Raw genomic sequence first — 19,498 nt, 5'->3', positions numbered from 1 at the left:
CCTAAATATAAGACTTGAGGCTCAAGAAAAATGTCATAATTCATCATCAATACTCCAATACTCAACAAAGATTAACATACCTTGCAGCTGCAAACGAATCATCAAAACGTAACAGTTCGAGAAATCACAAAGAAAGGCGTCTCGACTGAAGAATGCACATGCGATATTAGTGACTCGACCGGCGAGGTTGATTCGACCTTCCCCCAAATAGCACCATCTTGACGTTTTTCCAACGCAACCTCTACACACAAAACGTTTTTTTCCGAGTCATGATCACACCATCCCAATATCACCAACTTGCCACCAAAACTTGCCATTCTAGACACAAGATAACCGAGACTAGGCAAATCATCTAAACCCTTGACAGGTCTCCAAACCATATCCTTTGGATCATACACGAAAATCGAAGATCCAACAGCCGCCACATCAGGAATATTAATAATAGCATACAACAAATCGTCAACCACACAAGAGGAAGCGTGCCAAAAATGCCTCTGTGGACTTCCAATTGCCCAACTACTCAATCTACGTAGTCTTGGATCGTAAGCCAAACAATAGTGATGATCCAAAATGTAGATCTTATTATCCAAAACCACATGTATAGGAAACACTCCGCTAGAACTAGCAACGGAAGAGAATGAACCAGGCACAGTTTTCCAAATCCCCTTCTCTACGTCGAACACTTCAACCCAATCATTATATCGTCTCTTGCGACCTCCCACCACGTAAATCTTTCCGTCAATGACTCCGGAGGCTGCGTAGCAACGATCCCTTTTCATATTCTGGATACGTTTACACGTATGGAATCTACAGTCGATGACAATCACAGCCTTTACGCGTTGGTTTAAGCCGTTGCGTCCACCCATGACGTAAATCTTGTGTCCGATTGTGACGGCAGTGCATCCAAGAAACATTGGAGGAAGCGAACTGATTCTGCTCAATCGTAAAGACATGTTGCTTCGATGGAGAACGTACCAGCTTGGGGGTGCAAAAGATGGGAGCGAGATCAAGGTATAAAGAACCGGTTCAGTCAAGCCGAGGAGCGAGCGCGTTACGAGGAGTTGATCCGAAGAGATTACGTCACGGAAGGCTCTGGAGAGTAGAGATAGCCTCGGGTAATGACATCTCCTGACGAGTGCGACGGTACTTTCGATGAGTATCACTGGGATGTGTCGACGAAGCGGAGCAAGATTCTGATCTACTTCTTGATCGTCTTCTTCTTTCGGTTCTTTGTCTTGATTCGCTTCTTCTTCTTCTTCTTGTGGGTTCTTTGTTGGATCTCCGCCACTAGAGCCGTCGTTGGAAGTTCCGGAGATCAAAGACATCGCCGCCGTGTGAGTGTGACCAAAGTAGTCTTTGAGTTAGTTATGAGATGTTTAACTGAAAGTGTGACCAAGTAGACTTTGAAAGAAGCGGTTACGTTTGTTACTTGTAGACCTGTGGTATTATAAAAGGAACGAAAAAACTAACGACGTCGTGTAGACGATTGTAAAATGAGGCCTACTATGTCGTTCGTATAAGCGATATTCAAATTAGCTCGATATTCAAAAGGCCCAAACAAAAGTAACTTGAATTATTTTGGTTTTTCCGGTTATTTATGCTACAAAAGGAAAATAAAAAAATAAAAAAAATAAGTGGGAAGAGATTAGAATTGACGACGATGGAAAAAATTCTCGAGTATTTGCAACTGAGCGATGAGGAGGTAGAAGAAGACGGCGGTGAGGCACAGCGGCTGCTGGAAGAAGAGTTTTCACGGAAAGGAAAAAGCTTCTACGAGGTTTTTAGTCTCAGAGGAATCCGAGTCAACCGGGTCGACCCGGGTTTCATTTCCTGCTCTTTCAAGGTCCCTCTTCGTTTGACGGTTCGTCTCTCTCTGTCTCAATCCTTGACTTTGCGATGGGAAATGGATAATTTGAGGTTATAGGATGAGAAATTGATTAATAGTAGTAGTAGTGAGTGATGATCCGAATTTGAATTGTTTCTCCACTGAGCCATTTTGTGATTAGAGAATCAAGACAGAAGAAGATCTCCTCCTTTAGTATTCATATATTGTAGTTGTAGCTCAGTGGATTTGAGACGTTATTTTTTTGGTTTATTACTAACTTCTTTGAACAGAATCATGAAGACATTTTTAGGAAATGGATAATTTGAGGTTTTAAGATGACAATTGGGTTTATACTCTGTATGATGATCCACTGAGCCACCAGTGTTATATTTTTGCTTTGAAGTGGTTCTTGTAGTCTTGTGAGCAGAATCAGGAAGAAGAAGATATATATATTGTAGGCCGGACTTGTTTTTGTTGTTTCTATTTGAGACGTGATTTTTGGTTTTTTACCTTTTTAACGTGGTTCTTTGAGCAGAATCATGAAGATATTGTAAAAATAGTATAGATTGGACTCGTTGTTTTTTCCTTTAAAACGGAACGGTGGTATTGATCACTTTTTAAGTTTTGATAATGGCAGGGTCGAGACGGGAATCTAGCTAATGGTGCGATTGCAAATCTTGTGGATGAAGTTGGTGGAGCGCTTGTACAAGTCGTAAGCTTACCTTTGTGTGTTTCTGTGGACATGTCTATTGCATTCCTTTCTAAAGCTAAGCTCGGTGTATGTCTGTCTGTCTGCTCGTCTTCTTCTTCTTTTTTCAGTCTTTCATTTGGACCGCTTGTTGTGTGATTTATTCAATAGTCAGATTCTGAAATGGAAATATATTTATCAGGAGGAGTTGGAGATAACGTCGAGATTGTTAGGCGAGAGAGGAGGTTATAAAGGAACACTTGTTGTAGTGAGAAACCAGAGGACGGGAGAGGTTATAGCAGAAGGTCGACATTCTCTCTTTGGCAGACAAGCTAGTAAGCTCTGAGGTCGAATCTTTCTTTTGACATTCTTTGTTTGGCACCTTCAAGTGTTTCGCTGTTATGTGTTTATGTCTGTTTTCAATGATAGGGTTATGGTTAGCTAAATTTGATTAGGGATCTGTTAGGATGTCTTTTTCTTCTTTCTGGTTGTGTAAACTTAATCATTTGTAGGGATAGCTTATAAATATAATACCGAACCACCATTCACAGTCAGTAAACTTGATAGTTATGGTGATGAAAATTGTAATCTGTCTCATCAATCCATTTACATTCGGTAAACTTGATACTTATGGATCCTCTGTGGCATTTTTGTTTTCTTCGGCTATATATTTTCATGTGTCTTGTATAAAAGGTGATTTTGTCTTTACTATATAAGGTGAAGAGAGAAGTAAAAAGAAAGAGAGTAAAAATATGTCTTAAGCTCACTTCGATAATGTTTACCCCATAAAGACAATATATCAACTAAATCACTTTGTTATGCTTCATCTCTAAATCATAAGAATGCATATCAACAAGTTTCGTAGGAATTAAAGGCTAAAACACGAATGGCCTATTTTGCACAAAGGTAAAGAAAGACGAGTTACTTTCTAAAACTGTCAGAGCTTCTGCACCACTTTTTGCTTCATATTTGCTCTCATATCAACAAGCTGCTAGCTAAAAACAATAGATTGTAATAAAGGTCCTTCTTCACCTGAAAGTTAATGAAAAGCCTAATTAAGACTTGAAGCTACAGAAAATGCCATATAATAATATCATCATCAATAGTTTATGCACATCAAAGCTTAACATACCAAGAAACCAGCCCACGAACCATCAAAACGTAGAGCGACAAAGATCAATGGAAGGTGAGTCGACGGATTTAAGCACAAGCGATCTTGATACGACCTTCCCCCGAATGTCACCTCCTTCAAGTCTTTTTAAGACGATCTCTACGCACCAAACATCTTGAAGACCTTGTAGGTCGTTAGTAGGGCCTATAACCATCAACTTCCCTCCAAAATTCGCCAGTTTCCACTCACAATAATTGAGTTTACCACAGGTCCCCAAACCATATCATTGGGATCACATACCACTATCGGAAATCCAAAAACACACAGTGGATCCATCCTATACAGCAAATCCTCAACCACACAACACCCATTGTTGTGCCACATCTCATTATATCCAATTTCCAGGTGGTGCAATGTACCTTGTCTTTGTTCATAAGCGAAACAATTCAGATGTTGACGAATTTAACTGAAAGGGAGAAGACTAAAGTAGATTTGTGAAAGAAGCTGTTACGTTCCTTGTGGTATTTATGATGAAACCATAATTCAGAAACTTCTTTAAAAGCGATTATTTTGTCTTAATTCATTTTTTATTTTTAATCTCTAGGTAAATTGTAATATATAATTAGTATATCATCTAAATTTTATAATGGTTTTTTTTCCCATCAGTCTCAAAAACAAATCACCTCTTTTATAATGTGTCAAGCGTCTATCAACATGACTCACAAGCTACTCTGTTATCCCTCCTTAGAAACTCAAGTTTGTCTTTCAAATGGCGTACTCAAATGCTTTGTATTCTTAATTCTTAAACATATTTGTATTTTTAGGCAATATATTTTTCATGTGCCTTGTAGAAGAAGTTAAATATAAAGGTAGTTTTGTCTTTATAAGGTAAAGAGTGAGGGTAAATTTTTTATTCTAATTAAGCTCAGGACTTTGAATTTCTTCATTGTAGTTAGTTACCCCTAAAGACACTAAATCACTTTGTGTTTGCTTCATCTCTAAACCATAATATTGCTCGTATATCATATATATGATAGCAGATGAGGTTTCGTTAAATCTGATTGTGATTACTTAATTACTGAAGAATGATATATGTCACAAAACAGAAAGAAGCAGAAACTAGTTAAGCCAGAGTTGCATTCCAACAAGTCTCGTAAGAATCAGTAGAAAGAGAAAGAGTGGCCAACTCTAAACAAGGCCTATTCTGTTAAGAGTGATCACATTCTTGCACGAAGGTTAAAAAGGAAGACGAATTACTCTTTAAGGTGTCAGATAAAACAGCTTCTGCACCACTTTTTGCTTCATATTTGCTTTCAAATCAACAGTAGATGTAATAAAAGATACTTCTTCACCTGCAAATCCATGAAAGCCGAATAAGACTTGGGGTTACAGAAAGTGTCATAATATCATTGTCAATATATAGTCCATGCACATCAGAAGAAAAAACTACCTTCAACTGCAAGAAACCATCAGATAGATCATCAAACCGTAACAGAGCAACAAAGATCAATAGAAGGCGAGCTCCCGGAGATAAGCACAATCGCCTTTGAATCGACCTTCCCCCAAATCTCACCTCCTTCACGTCGTTCTAACGTGATCTCTATGCACCAAGTATCATTATACGTGGTTTTTTAAGTGGCCAAAACCATCAGCTTCCCACCCACATTCGCAATTTTACACACAGAGTATCTGAGGTAAGGCAAACCTCCGATGACATAGATCTTTCTGTCAATGACTCCGGCAGCTGCACGGTAGCGAGCCCTGTGCATACTTGGGAGATGGTCCCACGTGTGGAATCTACATTCGAGGACAAACACAGTCGATACAGGTTGATTCAACCCGGTCAAACCACCGATCACATACATATTGTATCCGATTGTGACCACAGAAGATCCAGGATACATAGGAGGAAGTGAAGGGACCTCGCTCAAGCTTTCTGAGATGTTTAAGTTGAGAATGTGCCAGCTCCGGAAACTTTCGTGACTATAAGGGAATCCGATCAAGGCATAAAGAACCGGTTCAGTCAAGCCGAGGACCGAGTGCCTTCTGTAGAGTTCCGGCGAAGAGATGACGCGAAGGAAGGCTCTGGAGATGAGAGATAGCTTCGGGTAATGACATCTCCGGACGAGTGCGACGGTTCTTGCGATGAGTAACTCTGGGATTTGTCGAGGAGGAATCGGAGCAAGATTCTCATCTTCTTCTTGTTGAACGTCTTCGCTCGGGTTCTTGTGGAGTTCTTCGCTTGAATCGATCGACGTCTTCTTGATCTTCTTCGATCGGGTTCGTGTTGAGTTCTTCTTCGGAAAATTCAAAGATCCTAACGTCTTCTTGATCCATCGCCACCGCGTGATGATGTTTCAGCAGCAACGAATTAACTGAAAGTGTGACTAAAGTAGAGAGTTTGAAAGAAGCTGTTACGTATTATTTATAAAAGGAACAAAGACCCTAACGTCGTCGTATAGACGATTAAAATGAGGCCTAATACGTCGTATAAGCGATATTCAAATTAGGGCCTTATAAGGCCCAAATATAAGGCCGAACAAAAGTACAGTATCTGAAGAACTTGACTTATTTTGTTGTATTGAGAAACCAGAGGACCGGTGAGGTTATAGCAGAAGGTCGTCATTCTTTGTTTGGCAGGCAAGCTAGTAAGCTCTGAGGTCTAGTCTTACTGTTATATCTGTTTTCAATGATAGGGTTATGTTTCTTTCACTGTTATGTCTGTTTTCTGTTTTGTGTCATCTTAAAACTTTGTATATAGCTTTTATTAAGATGATACCGAACTGTGATTTAGGTAGGTATTTAAAGTAAACATTAAAGTTATAAAAATTAACAACTGCTGTAACAATTCTATTCTCTTCCATCATATAAAGTAACTCAAACAATAGTTGACCAATAATTTTTGATACATTGGAAGCTAACTATATTGTAAATAGCAGAAGCAAAAATTCAGAACGCTGTTGAACTGACAGTGGTTTCTATTGAGACGAACCAGTAGGAACAGAAACTTTAGAAGATTGCTGAGAGGATCCCGAAGGTACTGCAGACACAGAGTCAGCTGGTGGAACAGAGACTGAGCTTGGAGGAGGGGGATTAGGCCTTGAAACGGGACTTGGTTGTTGCGGATAAGGATGAGGAGCTTGTTGTGGCGGGCCATGGTGGTAAGAAGGATACTGCTGGTAAGGTGGTTGCATGTATCCTCCATATTGTGGTGCCGGGTATTGCTGGTGAGGATAATGGCCATGTTGCTGCATCGGGTAAGAAGACGAAGAAGCTCCTCTATTGTCACTGGTATTTGAACCGCCATCTTCGGATGAAATGACTGTACCCATTCTCTGAGGGTCCATTGATGGGTAAAAGGGTCTGTCTTGATGAGGAGGTTGTGGTGGTGGAGGTTGATTCTGCTGAGATATAACTGCTCGAGGGAGTTAACCACTATGAGCTACACTGCCCTGTTGGTTCGAACCATCTTGATCAGTTTTGGGAAGCTGAGGTCTACCCCATGTGAGTTTTTAGCCTCTGACCGTTTACAACTAGCCTGTTATTAAGTTCTTCTGCAGCCTTCTCTGCTCCGTCCGGGTTGTGTATGTGACAAATGCACATGCTTTCTCGGCCAAGATTCTGATGGATTCGATTCCTCCATAGGCATAGGCAATTGATCGCGAATGTTTTGCTCAAGGACTCTCGAGTTTAGCCCACCAACATAGAGCGTTTTGATGCTTTGATCCTCAGGAGATTCTAAAGTCCCCATCTCACCAGCCTTGCCAAGTAATTTCAAAGCTACTGGATCGTTCACACTGCAGAATATGAAGAATAAGATGAGATTATTCCAAAATGAGACGCAGTTCAGCACAATTAGGCCCACAAACTGATGTAATATTCCTAACTCTCTTTTCAGGAAATACCAAATCAAGAAATTGAAGGGGGTAACTCAACGTAATATAATACTCAAATATAATAGAAGAAATTAAAAGTCAGTAGTTTGGTTACCCATAGTAACGGTCTTTAATGTTCTGCTGGGACAAGTCTCCTGTTTCAGGCATCTCATGACGGTATGGACACTCAGCACCTCTTGTACACTCTCCCCTGATGAAGAAACTACAAACATGTGCTCGGTTCCTTTTGTAGTATGGCGTTGTTCTTTGAAGCATACGAATGGTATCATTAGATCGAATTGATCGCGAATGTTATCTTAACATAATTTACAGATATCATCAATTCGAAGTAGCCAAAAAGGTTTTGACTTTTCTCCGAAATTTCGTAAACCCTAAAATCAGAAATCACTAAAATTGCAGCTCCAACACTCAGAGAAACATTTAGAAAAATCATAAAACGAGTAGGAACAAAACAATGGATGAAGAAGAAAAAGGAGAGATTGGAAGTTGAAGAGTTTTACCATTCGAACGTAAAGGATTGTCACCGAGACAAGACTCGCATATGATTGATTGGGAAATCAGAACGTTCCCCATCCATCAGCCTCATTCATGATCTCTCAGTATTCTCTCTTTCTCAACCTTCCTGAATTTGATTTCGTCAGTCTCTCTCTCGAACACGACGAAGATGACTGACTGACTGGGAAACGAACAGAGGGAATCAAACCAACAACAAGTGATACGTAAACCGAAGTAAACCACAATTAAATTTAAAACAAATCAATAAACCGGAAATAACCGACTAATTATAAAAAAGAAAGGCTTTATAAAGTGGTGGTGGTGTATAGAAATAGCGATTGCCGTCTTAATCACTTCTCTTCTCAGTCCTCATCAAATTACCTCTCTCTGGCTCTCTCTCTCTCTCTACCAATCCAATTTTTACTTAAACGTTTGTTTCATTCTCTGCAGGATTCGTTTAGTTTACTATTTCGACTAGGGTTTCGTTTCGTTTCTATTGTTAGATCTTCTCTTCTAACCCTAAAACCAATACATTCGTTGCTGTTGTTTCTCTTTTGTGATTATTTTGTATAATGGGTTCCTCCTACTTGAAGGCAATGGCTCGATGCCCAATTCAGCGATCCTTTGGACTGATTGATTTTGTTTTTTATGTGTGCAGCTTGACAGATTCATTCCGAATAGATCAGCCATGGATTTTGACTTTGCCTACTCGCAGCTTATGGAAAAACCACCAAACAGGAACGATGATCATCAGGCAACAAAGGTAAGCTCACCATCGAGAGAAGCTTATAAGAAACGATTAGCTGAGGCCATGAATCTCAATCGCACTCGTATTCTTGCTTTTAGGAACAAATCTCAAACTCCAACTCCAGTGGCAACTCTTCACAGCTCTGTTTCTTCTTCTTCGCTTTACCAACAGCAGCGTAAGCCGCCTAGACACATCCCTAAGACTTGCGAGAGAATGTTGGATGTTCCTGACTTGGCCGATGACTTTTATCTCAACTTGCTTGACTGGGGCAGTGATAACGTTTTAGCCATTGCATTGCATCATACTGTTTATCTCTGGGATGCTTCTAAGGGACCTGTCACTGAGCTTGTCACTGTTGATGAAGATAAAGGACCTCTGTCACAAGTATCAACTGGGCAGGAGATGGTCGTTATCTTGCTGTTGGGCTTAACAGCTCTCAAGTCCAGATTTGGGATTGTGTTGAATGTCGTAGAGTGAGAACGATGGAGTCTGGTCACGCCTCTAGAGTAGGATCGTTGGCATGGAACGATCACATCTTGACAGCGGGAGGAACGGATGGGAAGATCATCAACAACGACGTACGGGTTAGTTCACACGTTGTCAAAACGTACAGGGGTCACACTTTAGAAGTTTGTGGGTTGAAGTGGTCAGGATCTGGACAACTGGTGGCAACGACAATGTGGTTAATATATGGGACCGTTCTAGTAGTACTCAGTGGCTGCACATGCTTGTAGAGCACACATCTGCAGTTAAAGCTCTTGCTTGGTGCCCTTTCCAAACGAATTTGCTTGCAACTGGTGGCGGTGAGAGAGATGGGAGAATCAAGTTCTGGAATACTAGGACAGGAGCTTGCTTGAACACGGTAGAAACTGGCTCTCAAGTTTCTTCTTTGTTATGGAGCAACAAGGAAAGAGAGTTGCTTAGCTCACATGGGTTTACTCAGAACCAGCTTACACTTTGGAAGTACCCATCTATGGTGAAAATGGCTGAGCTCAATGGTCACACATCACCTGTTCTATATACGGCCATGAGTCCGAATGGTTGTACTGTAGCTTCTGCAGCAGCAGACGAGAGACTGATGTTTTGGAATGTATTTGGAGTACCAGAGGTTGCCAAAAAAGCTGCTCCAAAAAAAGTAGTAGTACCTGAGCCGTTTTCTCATCTGAACCGTATTCGCTGAAGTTGTTGTGAAGCCATTGTCTAATTGTATTTTTGCTACACAAAAGAAATGTTTATGCACATTGTAGTCACATGTTAAGTTGTTGTTTCTACCTGTAACGCTTGTATATATCTCATTATATGGATTTTTTTTGATTTTGCGTTCATTTAAAAATTAAGTTAACAACTGTTGTAACAATTCTATTCTCTTCCATCATATAATGTAACACAAACAAATAGTTGACCAAGAATTTTCGATACATTGGAAGCTAACTAAATAGCAGAAGCAAAAATTCAGAACACAGCTGAACTGACATTGGTTTCTACGGAGACGAAACAGTAGGAACAGCAGCATCAGCAGATTGCTGAGAGGATCCTGAAGGTGCTGCTGCAGACACAGAGTCGGCTGGTGGAACAGAGACTGAGCTTGGAGGAGGTTTTGGTGAACTAACTGATTTACTAGAACTCAGTCAATTTTGTATTTGTTAGACCTTGTGAACCAGAATCACAATCGTACCAAGATCAAACAATGTAGTTTCAAAATGTCCGTGAGAGGATTATATCGTCTTGATCAGTTGTTTTGAAAGCAAGATTACAGCCAGGTTAACAATCAGATTTGTCTTGCTTTTACATTGCTCTCATATACTTGAAGCACAGTGAGTATTTTTAAATTGATATATAGCAAAGTATCATACAGACGATATTATCTTCTCTTTTTGTATATATGATCTATAACTTCAGCCTTCATCAGGACTCTCTACTTCTATTGTTAAAATCATAACCATCGGTAAATTAAATCACTGTGTTCATCTTCATCATTATACCAAGATTTCAAATTGCTCATTTAGTAGAAGCAGATTACGTTTCATGAGCGTATAAACTACTCTGGTTTCTTACAAAAAAAAAAGTTATATATCTAAACCAAAAGCAAAATAGAAAGTATTTGAGACACTGTTAGTGAAAAAAAAACCCGAAATAGAGATGCATTCCAACAAGTCAGTCTCGTAGTATTTTATTTGGTATAAAGGCTAAAACAGTGGCCGACTCTACACATTGTGAAGAAAGATAAAGAAGGACGAGTTACTCTCCATTGTGTCAGATCACACTTTCTGAGTCACTTTGATAGTTTGGTTCATACTTGCTCCCGTGTATGAGTGTATCAACAAGCTGCTCAAACAGTAGATGTAATAGAAAGATCCTTCACTTCACCTGCAAGTTTATGAAAGCTTAACTAAGACTTGAGGCTCAAGAAAATGTCTGAAACTATCATATTTCATCACAGAAACATACCTGCAAAGTACTGCAAGAAACCATGCACCACGATTTGAATCATCAAACCGTAACAGTTAGACAAAGCTCAATGTAAGCCGACTGCAGCTCGTCTGTATACACAAGCGAGGTCGATTTCACATTCCCCCAAATCTGACCTCCTTGACGTGTTTCCAACGCAATCTCTACACAACGAATATCTTGTACCCTCCCGTAATAGCCGCCCAAGAGCAACAACTTGTCACCAAAGTTCACCATCTTAGACAAATGATGATAACTGTGCATAGGTAATTGAGAAGCGTATACGCCCATGAGAGGTCTCCAAACCAACTCATTCGGATAATAGATCACTATTGGGTATCCAAGAGAAAGCTTAAGATCAATGCAATACAACAGATCTTTAACCGCACAAGAAAATGGGCACCAAACTCTCTGAAGTTGACTTTCAAGTCCCCATGACTGCCATAGACCTTGACTTGGTTCGTACGAAAAACAACTCCGATGATCCAAAATGAAGATTCTCCCCTGCATCACCACAGACGTACCAAATATTCCGTTCGCACTAGCATCGTTAGGGCATTGACTAGGCACAGTTTCCCAAACCTCAGTCGCCACATCGAACACTTCGATCCAGTCATCATCTTGTTTCTTGCGACCACCGATTACGTAAATCTTTCCGTCGATCACTCCGGCGGATGCATCGAAACGAGCCCTTTGCATATTTGGGAGATACCGCCACGTATTGAATCTGCAATCGATGACAATCGCATCCGTTAAGGGTTGCATCATGCCGACGTAACCACCAACTACGTAAATCTTGTCTCCGATTGTGACGGCAGCAGATCCAGGAAACATGGGAGGATATGAAGAATATATTCTGATGAATCGTGAAGACAAGTTGCTACGATGAAGAATGAACCAGCTTCGTCGGGTATCAAGTGCTGGGACCGAGATCAAGGCATAAAGAACCGGTTCGGTGACGCGGTGGCGCAAGCGAGTTTCGAAGAGATGTTGCGAAGCGATTAGTTTACGAAAGGCTATGCATACGTCATATAGTATCAGGTAATAACATCTCGGCACGTGTGCGATGATGATCTCCATGACATCGTTAGGAAGTTCTTGAAGAACAGGAGCAAGATTCACTTCTACTTCTTGAGGATTCTCGTTTTCATTCACTTCTTCTTCTTCTTCTTGAGGATTCTTGTTTGGATCACCGCCATTGGAGCCGCCGGAAAGTTCAGAGATTACAACCATCGCCGTGTGACGTTAGCAGCAACGAATTAACTGGAAGTGATGAGACTAATTCAATTTTTTTTTTCTTTCTAAAATAATGTTTGTTGTTGTGTATAGTATTTATATTAAGGAAACCAAATTGTCATTTCACTAGGTATATATACCCTCAATGCAGGCGTTTAGTTTTTTTTTTTTTTTTTTTTTTTTTAAATTCCAAAAAATATAATTTGTAATTAAATCATTTTTCTTCTTCTTAATTAATCAAAGCACTTCAAATTGTTGAATTTATATTCACATTTTTTCGATGTAAAATTTCTCCGAAAACAGTCGGTCAAAGAAATCCACTCTTATTATTATTATTGTTCTCAACTATATATATTAGCAATGGTGTTTTTATTTCTCACATTTTGTTTTTTTTTTTTTTTTAAATTTTTTCTTGTAAGACTGGTGTCTAATTCTTTTGGTATTTTTATTTAGAAATAAATTCAGCAATGGAAAAATAGAAATAGCAAAAAAAAAGAAAAAAAAAATTAAGCCAAACGTCACTCAGTACTGTTTCTCACAATTTTGTGTGTTTTTTTTTGGTTCTACTAAAATAGAAGACACAATGCTTTAGAAATGGAGAGCGATGAGAACCCTAGGGCGACGGCGGGATCTGGTGTGCAGGATGCTACAATGCTGGACGTCGGGGAGAAGGGGCGTCCTCCGGGAGAGCCGCCGGATGACATGAGATCGTGGGTGGATAGGGTTAATGGCGGTTCAGTTGGAGGTATGCGGACGCCGGAGAGTGTCATGGATGATGCTTTCGTATCAGCATGATTACGTGTGGCATATCCACATGGGGAGGATGGTGAGCCTGAGATCACGATTGGGGACGAGGTTCTGCAAGTGATGTATGGTTTGTGGAAGAATTGCATGGTGGTTAAGATGCTTGGACGGCCAATTCCGATTGCAGTCTTGAGTCGCAAGCTACGAGAGTTGTGGAAACCAAAGGGGGAGATGTACGTAATGGATCTCCCACGTCAATTCTTCATGGTCCGCTTTACACAGGAGGATGAGTACATGGGGGCTCTTACTGGTGGTCCATGGAGAGTCTTTGGTAACTATTTGATGGTGCAAAATTGGACGCTGGCTTTTGACCCATTGAAGGATGAAATCGTAACTACGCCAGTCTGGGTGCGATTGTTGAATATTCCGGTGTCATTTTATCATCAGTCTATCCTTATGGGTATTGCGTCCAGTCTAGGGAAACCGTTGAAAGTGGATACGACAACGCTGAACTTCTCACGGGCTCGATTTGCCAGGGTTTGTGTTGAAGTCAACTTGTCGAGACCTTTGAAGGGTACGGTTCTGATTAATGGGGAACAATATTTTGTTGCATATGAAGGGTTGGATAGAATTTGTTCATCATGTGGACTCTACGGGCATTTCGTTCATAGTTGTCCGACGAGGGAGACAGAAGAGGCTCTCAATATTTCTGACAAGCCAGTGATGTCAGCTGTAGGAGATGCGCGGCAACAACGACAAACTCCTCCAGGGACGCATGAGGAGGGCTTTACTACCGTCAGCCAGTCTAGACGACCTCCGGCCAGGAAACCGGCGGAGACAGCTAATGTGGTGATTTCTCTCGATGGTGTGTTGGAACGTAATCTTCGGGATATTACGGGTAATCCGGGATTGCAAACATCGAATCGTTTCCAGAATCTGATCACCGATACGGGATCCACTGAGATACGGGAAGGTACCATGTCCAATGCGACGAATAAGGAAAATGAGTCAGCTCCTCATAATCTATATCTGGAAGGTAGTGGAGGGCCAGCGCGGTCAGAAGGCAAAGTGGGCGGGGGGTGTTAAAAATGGTGAGGTTAATGGGCCGCACACTAGAAAAGGTTCGCAGTCCAGGCCCATGAAGGGTTTGGTGTTTGGCCCAACAAAGGGTGAGGAAGCTTTATCGGCGAACGGGAAGAGATTACGAGTTGAAACGGTGGAGATGGCGAGACCCGGTGGTGCCTATGCGACTGTAGAGAGGGGACACCAGGAGACCAGAGAAGTAAGTCCGGAGGATCCATTACTGCACACGGGACCGGGACTCTTGGTGAATAATGCCACGGTGGTTGGGGTTAGTGTCCAGCAGGATAAGAGTGGTATGGCGGGGGAGTCGGAGTCGGCTTGACCGCACACCCCGGTAGTTTGGAGGTTTTTTCTTCAATTCCTCATGAATTGCATCTTATGGAACTGTCGGGGGGCGAATAAACCCAATTCCAGGCGTGCAATACGATACTTGTTGAAGAAATTTAAGACGGATGTCTTGGCTCTGTTCGAAACTCATGCGGGTGGTGATCGCGCAGCTCGTATTTGTCAGGGGTTAGGATTCGAGCATTCCTTTCGTGTGGACTCGGTGGGCCAGAGTGGAAGTTTTTGATTACTTTGGCGGTCCGGTATTGGTGATCTGGAAATTGTTGAAGCAGTATACCAGTTCATTGTTGCGACACTACATTCAGGTACCGAGATTTTAAATTTTGTTTTCGTCTATGCGGCTCCGTCAGTGAGTCGTCGGAGTGGGTTGTGGGAGCAGTTGACTTCAGTGATAACTCGTTTGAATGGTCCTACTATAGTTGGAGGTGATTTTAACACAATTGTGCGTGTTGACGAGAGAACAGGAGGGCATGGTGGTTTGTCTCCAGACTCACTAGCATTTAGCGAATGGATTAACTCTTTATCTCTGATAGATATGGGATTCAGTGGTAGCAGGTTTACTTGGAGACGTGGGAAAGTGGCGGAGACTTATGTGGCCAAGCGTTTAGACATACTGTTGTTTTGTGCTCATGCGAGATTGAAGTGGCAAGAGGCGAGTGTCAGACATTTGCCGTTTCTGTCCTCTGATCATGCCCCTTTATATCTCCAGTTGTTTCCGGATGTTGTGTTGAATCCTTTACGGAGACCTTTTAGGTTTGAAGCAGCCTGGCTGAAGCATTCTGGTTTCAAGGAACTTCTTACTGCCTCATGGAATGTGAATGTGTCTACGCCTGAAGCTTTAGAACTATTACGAGTGAAGTTTCGAAAGTGGAATAAAGAAATCTTCGGTGATATTCAAAGAAGGAAAGAAGACTTGATGAGTAAGATTAAAGTTGTGCAAGATGTTCTGGATGTATCTCTGACGGATGATATGTTGCAGCAGGAGGAGGGGCTCATCCATCAATTTGAGGAGGTCCTAGCTCAGGAGGAAACACTATGGTTCTAGAAGTCACGGAAAAATGGGTTACTCTTGGTGATCGCAACACCAAGTACTTTCATACATCAACGGTGATACGGAGACGCCAAAACCGGATTGATATGCTGCGAAATGACGATAATACCTAGATCTCGGGCCAAGCAGAGTTGGAACAGCTTGCGGTGTCCTATTATTCTCGACTCTATTCACTGATGGATGTCCCGCAAGAGGTGGAGCGGTTGCAAAAGGAAGGTTTTGTGACACTGAAAAGAGATGAGAAATTGCAATTGGCAAGACCTTTTGTGCCAATGGAGGTGGAAAAGGCAGTCAGAAGCATGGGGAAGTTTAAGGCTCCAGGTCCTGATGATTATCAGCCTGTTTTTTATCAAGATTGTTGGGAAGTAGTGGGTGAATTTGTCATACGGTTTGTTCTACAATTCTTTGAGACTGGGGAGCTGCCTCCGGCTACAAATGATGCTTTGGTGGTACTTATTGCTAAAGTCTCTCGGCCTGAGCGTATTAACCAATTTCGACCAATCAGTCTATGCAATGTTCTTTTTAAAGTCATAACAAAGACAATGGTCTTGAGGTTGAAGCAAGTGATTGGCAATCTTATTGGCTCGGCGCAGTCAAGTTTTATTTCGGGCCGTTTAAGCATTGACAACATTGTTATTTTGCAAGAGGCGGTGCACTCAATGAGGAGGAAACAAGGCAGGAAAGGGTGGATGCTCTTAAAGTTGGATCTTGAGAAAGCTTATGACCGGATACGGTGGGATTTTCTCGAAGATACGTTGAGAGCAACTGGTTTTGAGGAAAAATGGGTTCAATGGATCTTAACATGCGTAGTGGATCCGTCAATGACGATCTTATGGAACGGGGAGAAGACAGAGGCTTTTAAACCAGCTTGTGGCCTTCGTCAGGGAGACTCCCTCTCTCCATATCTCTTTGTCTTGTGCCTTTAGCGGCTCTGTCAAATGGTGGATAAATTTGTTGCAGCGAAAGAATGGAAACCAATACGCCTATCGCAGGGTGGTCCAAGCTTGTCTCACATTTGCTTTGCTGACGACTTGATCCTGTTTTTGGAGGCTTCAGTAACCCAAATAAAAGTTATCCGTCGGGTTTTGGAGAGGTTTTGTGTGGCATCAGGTCAAAAAGTGAGTTTGGAGAAGTCGAAGATTTTTTTCTCTAGCAATGTCTCACGAGAATTGGGAAAGTTGATCAGTGATGAAAGTGGAATCAAAGTACAACAGACTTGGGGAAATACTTAGGCATGCCTATTCTTCAGAAACGGATCAACAAAGAAACCTTTGGTGAAGTTCTTGGTAGGGTGAGTTCAAGATTATCTGGTTGGCGAGGTAGTTTTCTGAGTTTTGCGGGGAGATTAACTTTGACCAATTCTGTTCTATCCTCTATCCCAGTGCATACAATGAGCACCATCAGTTTACCGAAATCAACGATAATTGAGCTTGATAAAATCTCTCGATCTTTCCTCTGGGGTTCCACTCCGGAGAAACGAAGACTGCATCTCGTCGCTTGGGATAAGGTATGTCAGCGTAAGGAGAAGGGATGACTTGGTATTAGGAGATCTCAAGACATGAATAAAGCTCTATTAGCTAAAGTTGGCTGGCGGGTTCTTCATGATCACACGAGTTTATGGGCGCGGGTGGTATGCTGTAAATATAAGGTCGGTGGAGTTCAAGATCAGTATTGGTTGTCTGCCAAGAGACCAAGCTCTTCCACCTAGAAAAGCATTGTGCTCGGGTTAAAAGAAGTGGTGGTGAACGGAACCAGATGGGTTATTGGGGATGGTAGAACCATTCGCTTTTGGACAGATAAATGGGTACTAAATGAGCCTTTAATTAAGAAGGTGACAATGGCTCCTCCGAATGGTTTTGAAGGGATATGTGCGAAGGATGTATGGCGGAATGGTGAAGGGTGGGATTGGAATTTTATCTCTCCATATGTTTCACTGGAGACTCGGCTGGTTTTGTCAACGGTGGTTCTTGACAATGTCACAGGTGCGCGAGATAGACTTGCTTGGGGAGGCACTTCGAATGGACAGTTTACGGTTAAATCTGCCCACTCTTTGCTCACATGAACTACAGATCCAAGTCCAAATATGTCCAGTTTTTTTCAGAGAATCTGGCAAGTCAGAGCCCCTGAGAGGGTTCATACTTTTTTATGGTTGGTAAGCCATCAAGTCATCATGACAAATATGGAGAGAGTTCGACGACACTTGGGCGATACGAGTGTCTGTCAGGTATGTATCCAGGGATATGAGACCATTATGCACGTTTTGCGAGATTGTCCGGCTATTGCAGGACTGTGGATTAAACTTCTACCAGTTCAGCGCAGAGATGCTTTCTTTACAAGCACGATCTTTGTCTGGCTCTATGGTAATTTGGGACTAACAGATGATGAGACAGAGTATTCATGGGCAACATTGTTCGCTGTTGTGGTATGGTGGGCTTGGAAGTGGAGATGCAGGCATATTTTTAGTGAAGTAAGCAAGTGCAGAGATAAAGTGAAGTTTGTCAAAACACTAGCAAAGGAGGTGGTTTTAGCGCACAAGGCCACACAGGAAGGGAACCACTTGCACGATCCGGTTGAACAAATGATATGTTGGAGACCACAGCGGGATGGGTGGGTGAAGTTGAACACTGATGGAGCGTCACATGGGAACCCGAGGATAGCTACAGCTGGAGGAGTCCTGCGTGACATGATGGGGCACTGGTGCGGTGGCTTTGCCTTGAACATTGGCATATGCTCTGCTCCCTTAGCAGAGTTATGGGGAGTTTACTACGGCCTACACATTGCTTGGGAACAACGAGTAACAAGGCTTGAGCTGGAGGTTGACTCGAAGATGGTTGCTGAATTCTTAACCACAAGGATTACTGGTTCACATCTCCTGTCGTTCCTGGTACGCCTGTGCCACGACTTCATTTCAAGGGACTGGATAGTCCGTATATCTCACATCTATAGGGAAGCTAACTGTCTAGCGGATGGGTTAGCCAATTATGCTTTTTCTTTATTCTTAGGCTTTCATTGGTTTGTAACGACTCCGACTATGCTCGAGTCGCTTGTAATGGAGGATATTGCTGGAACTGCGTTTCCGCGTCAAATCCGTTTGTAATTTTTTCTTTCGTTATGTATAAATAGCAAGGAGGTCATTTGCCTCCTTGTCCTTTACCAAAAAAAGAAGACACCATGCTTTTTCTTTCACCAATTGGAAGTGCTTTGATGAATTAATGCTTGATTCAGAGAGAACATTTCCCTAATTTGACTATCGATTCTTAGGTTGGTGGATTAATAATTCCAGTTTTCTCAATAGAACTCTTTACTCTTTTTCTTGTTTTTCCTTTTAATCTAGTAGTCGGTTCTCGTTAAACAAAAGATACTCAACTAAGCAAAATAGCAACATCGAAACTATAGTATGGGAATAGCTTTTCTAAAATATTAACTTATGCAGATAATAAGATACTAATTAATAAGTTGTTTAAAAATGCTAGTTAACTTGTTATTATTATCAACGTCCTAAAGATAGTCACACAAAGTCAATATCATTTTTGCCGTGTGGGAATAACAAAAAAAAATTGATACACACAGTATAGTATAATATAATACATAATGTTTTCAGTAAGTATATATATACATACATTAATTTTGGTTGATTGTTTTTTTTTTCTATTTATATAAATTTCTTTCCAATGCAATTATGGATATAAATTTTTACTTTCTCAATAAAACTTTATGTAACAAATTAATATTTAGATATGAATGAATCTATTAAGATTTCATATAGATATTATGATAATTAGGGATGATAAAATCATTCACACAAAAAAAAAAAAAAAAAAAGGAAAT

The 19,498-nt window shown here is 41.3% G+C and overlaps 5 protein-coding genes and 3 pseudogenes across 5 annotated transcripts; 3 read left to right on the top strand and 5 right to left on the bottom strand.

Moving 5' to 3' along the window:
- Positions 1 to 37, bottom strand: part of LOC104704368 — a 3,928-nt pseudogene extending 3,891 nt beyond the window's left edge.
- On the bottom strand, positions 102 to 1,325 carry LOC104704367 (putative F-box/kelch-repeat protein At2g29800). The gene has a single exon (XM_010420471.1). The coding sequence runs from the start codon at positions 1,323 to 1,325 to the stop codon at positions 102 to 104; it is 1,224 nt and encodes a 407-aa protein (XP_010418773.1).
- LOC104700514 (acyl-coenzyme A thioesterase 13-like) lies at positions 1,621 to 3,150 on the top strand. Its single transcript, XM_010416036.2, has 3 exons — positions 1,621 to 1,861; positions 2,463 to 2,603; positions 2,716 to 3,150. Exons 1-3 carry the CDS (start codon positions 1,661 to 1,663, stop codon positions 2,857 to 2,859), a joined length of 486 nt encoding a protein of 161 aa, XP_010414338.1. The 5' UTR covers positions 1,621 to 1,660; the 3' UTR covers positions 2,860 to 3,150.
- LOC104704366 (putative F-box/kelch-repeat protein At2g29780) lies at positions 5,256 to 6,250 on the bottom strand. Its single transcript, XM_010420470.1, has 2 exons — positions 6,215 to 6,250; positions 5,256 to 5,921 (listed from the first exon to the last, which is right to left on the bottom strand). The coding sequence occupies exons 1-2, from the start codon at positions 6,248 to 6,250 to the stop codon at positions 5,256 to 5,258; spliced, it is 702 nt and encodes a 233-aa protein (XP_010418772.1).
- On the bottom strand, positions 6,486 to 7,805 carry LOC104704365 (annotated as a pseudogene).
- On the top strand, positions 8,588 to 10,088 carry LOC104700512 (annotated as a pseudogene).
- Positions 11,254 to 12,444, bottom strand: LOC104704364 (putative F-box/kelch-repeat protein At2g29820). Its single transcript, XM_010420468.1, has one exon. The coding sequence runs from the start codon at positions 12,442 to 12,444 to the stop codon at positions 11,254 to 11,256; it is 1,191 nt and encodes a 396-aa protein (XP_010418770.1).
- LOC104704363 lies at positions 13,042 to 14,277 on the top strand. The gene is made up of 2 exons (XM_019227012.1): positions 13,042 to 13,192; positions 13,379 to 14,277. The coding sequence occupies exons 1-2, from the start codon at positions 13,042 to 13,044 to the stop codon at positions 14,275 to 14,277; spliced, it is 1,050 nt and encodes a 349-aa protein (XP_019082557.1).

The sequence above is a fragment of the Camelina sativa genome, chromosome 7, assembly GCF_000633955.1.
Source record: "Camelina sativa cultivar DH55 chromosome 7, Cs, whole genome shotgun sequence".
NCBI classification, from domain to species: domain Eukaryota; kingdom Viridiplantae; phylum Streptophyta; class Magnoliopsida; order Brassicales; family Brassicaceae; genus Camelina; species Camelina sativa.
The sequence above is the reverse complement of the archived record's forward strand: the minus strand, read 5'-3'. Positions and strand labels throughout refer to the sequence as shown.

What these genes read in the sequence shown, in the direction of transcription:
- LOC104700514 (XM_010416036.2), top strand. Translation starts at nt 1,661, where the DNA reads ATGGAAAAAATTCTCGAGTATTTGCAACTGAGCGATGAGGAGGTAGAA. An exon ending in AGGTCCCTCTTCGTTTGACG is followed by an intron (nt 1,862 to 2,462) that starts GTTCGTCTCTCT and finishes TGATAATGGCAG; the next exon opens with GGTCGAGACGGGAATCTAGC. An exon ending in TTTCTAAAGCTAAGCTCGGT is followed by an intron (nt 2,604 to 2,715) that starts GTATGTCTGTCT and finishes TATATTTATCAG; the next exon opens with GAGGAGTTGGAGATAACGTC.
- LOC104704364 (XM_010420468.1), bottom strand. Translation starts at nt 12,444, where the DNA reads ATGGTTGTAATCTCTGAACTTTCCGGCGGCTCCAATGGCGGTGATCCA.
- LOC104704367 (XM_010420471.1), bottom strand. Translation starts at nt 1,325, where the DNA reads ATGTCTTTGATCTCCGGAACTTCCAACGACGGCTCTAGTGGCGGAGAT.
- LOC104704366 (XM_010420470.1), bottom strand. Translation starts at nt 6,250, where the DNA reads ATGACGACCTTCTGCTATAACCTCACCGGTCCTCTG. An exon ending in ATAACCTCACCGGTCCTCTG is followed by an intron (nt 5,922 to 6,214) that starts GTTTCTCAATAC and finishes AATTTTCCGAAG; the next exon opens with AAGAACTCAACACGAACCCG.
- LOC104704363 (XM_019227012.1), top strand. Translation starts at nt 13,042, where the DNA reads ATGGAGAGCGATGAGAACCCTAGGGCGACGGCGGGATCTGGTGTGCAG. An exon ending in TAATGGCGGTTCAGTTGGAG is followed by an intron (nt 13,193 to 13,378) that starts GTATGCGGACGC and finishes TTCCGATTGCAG; the next exon opens with TCTTGAGTCGCAAGCTACGA.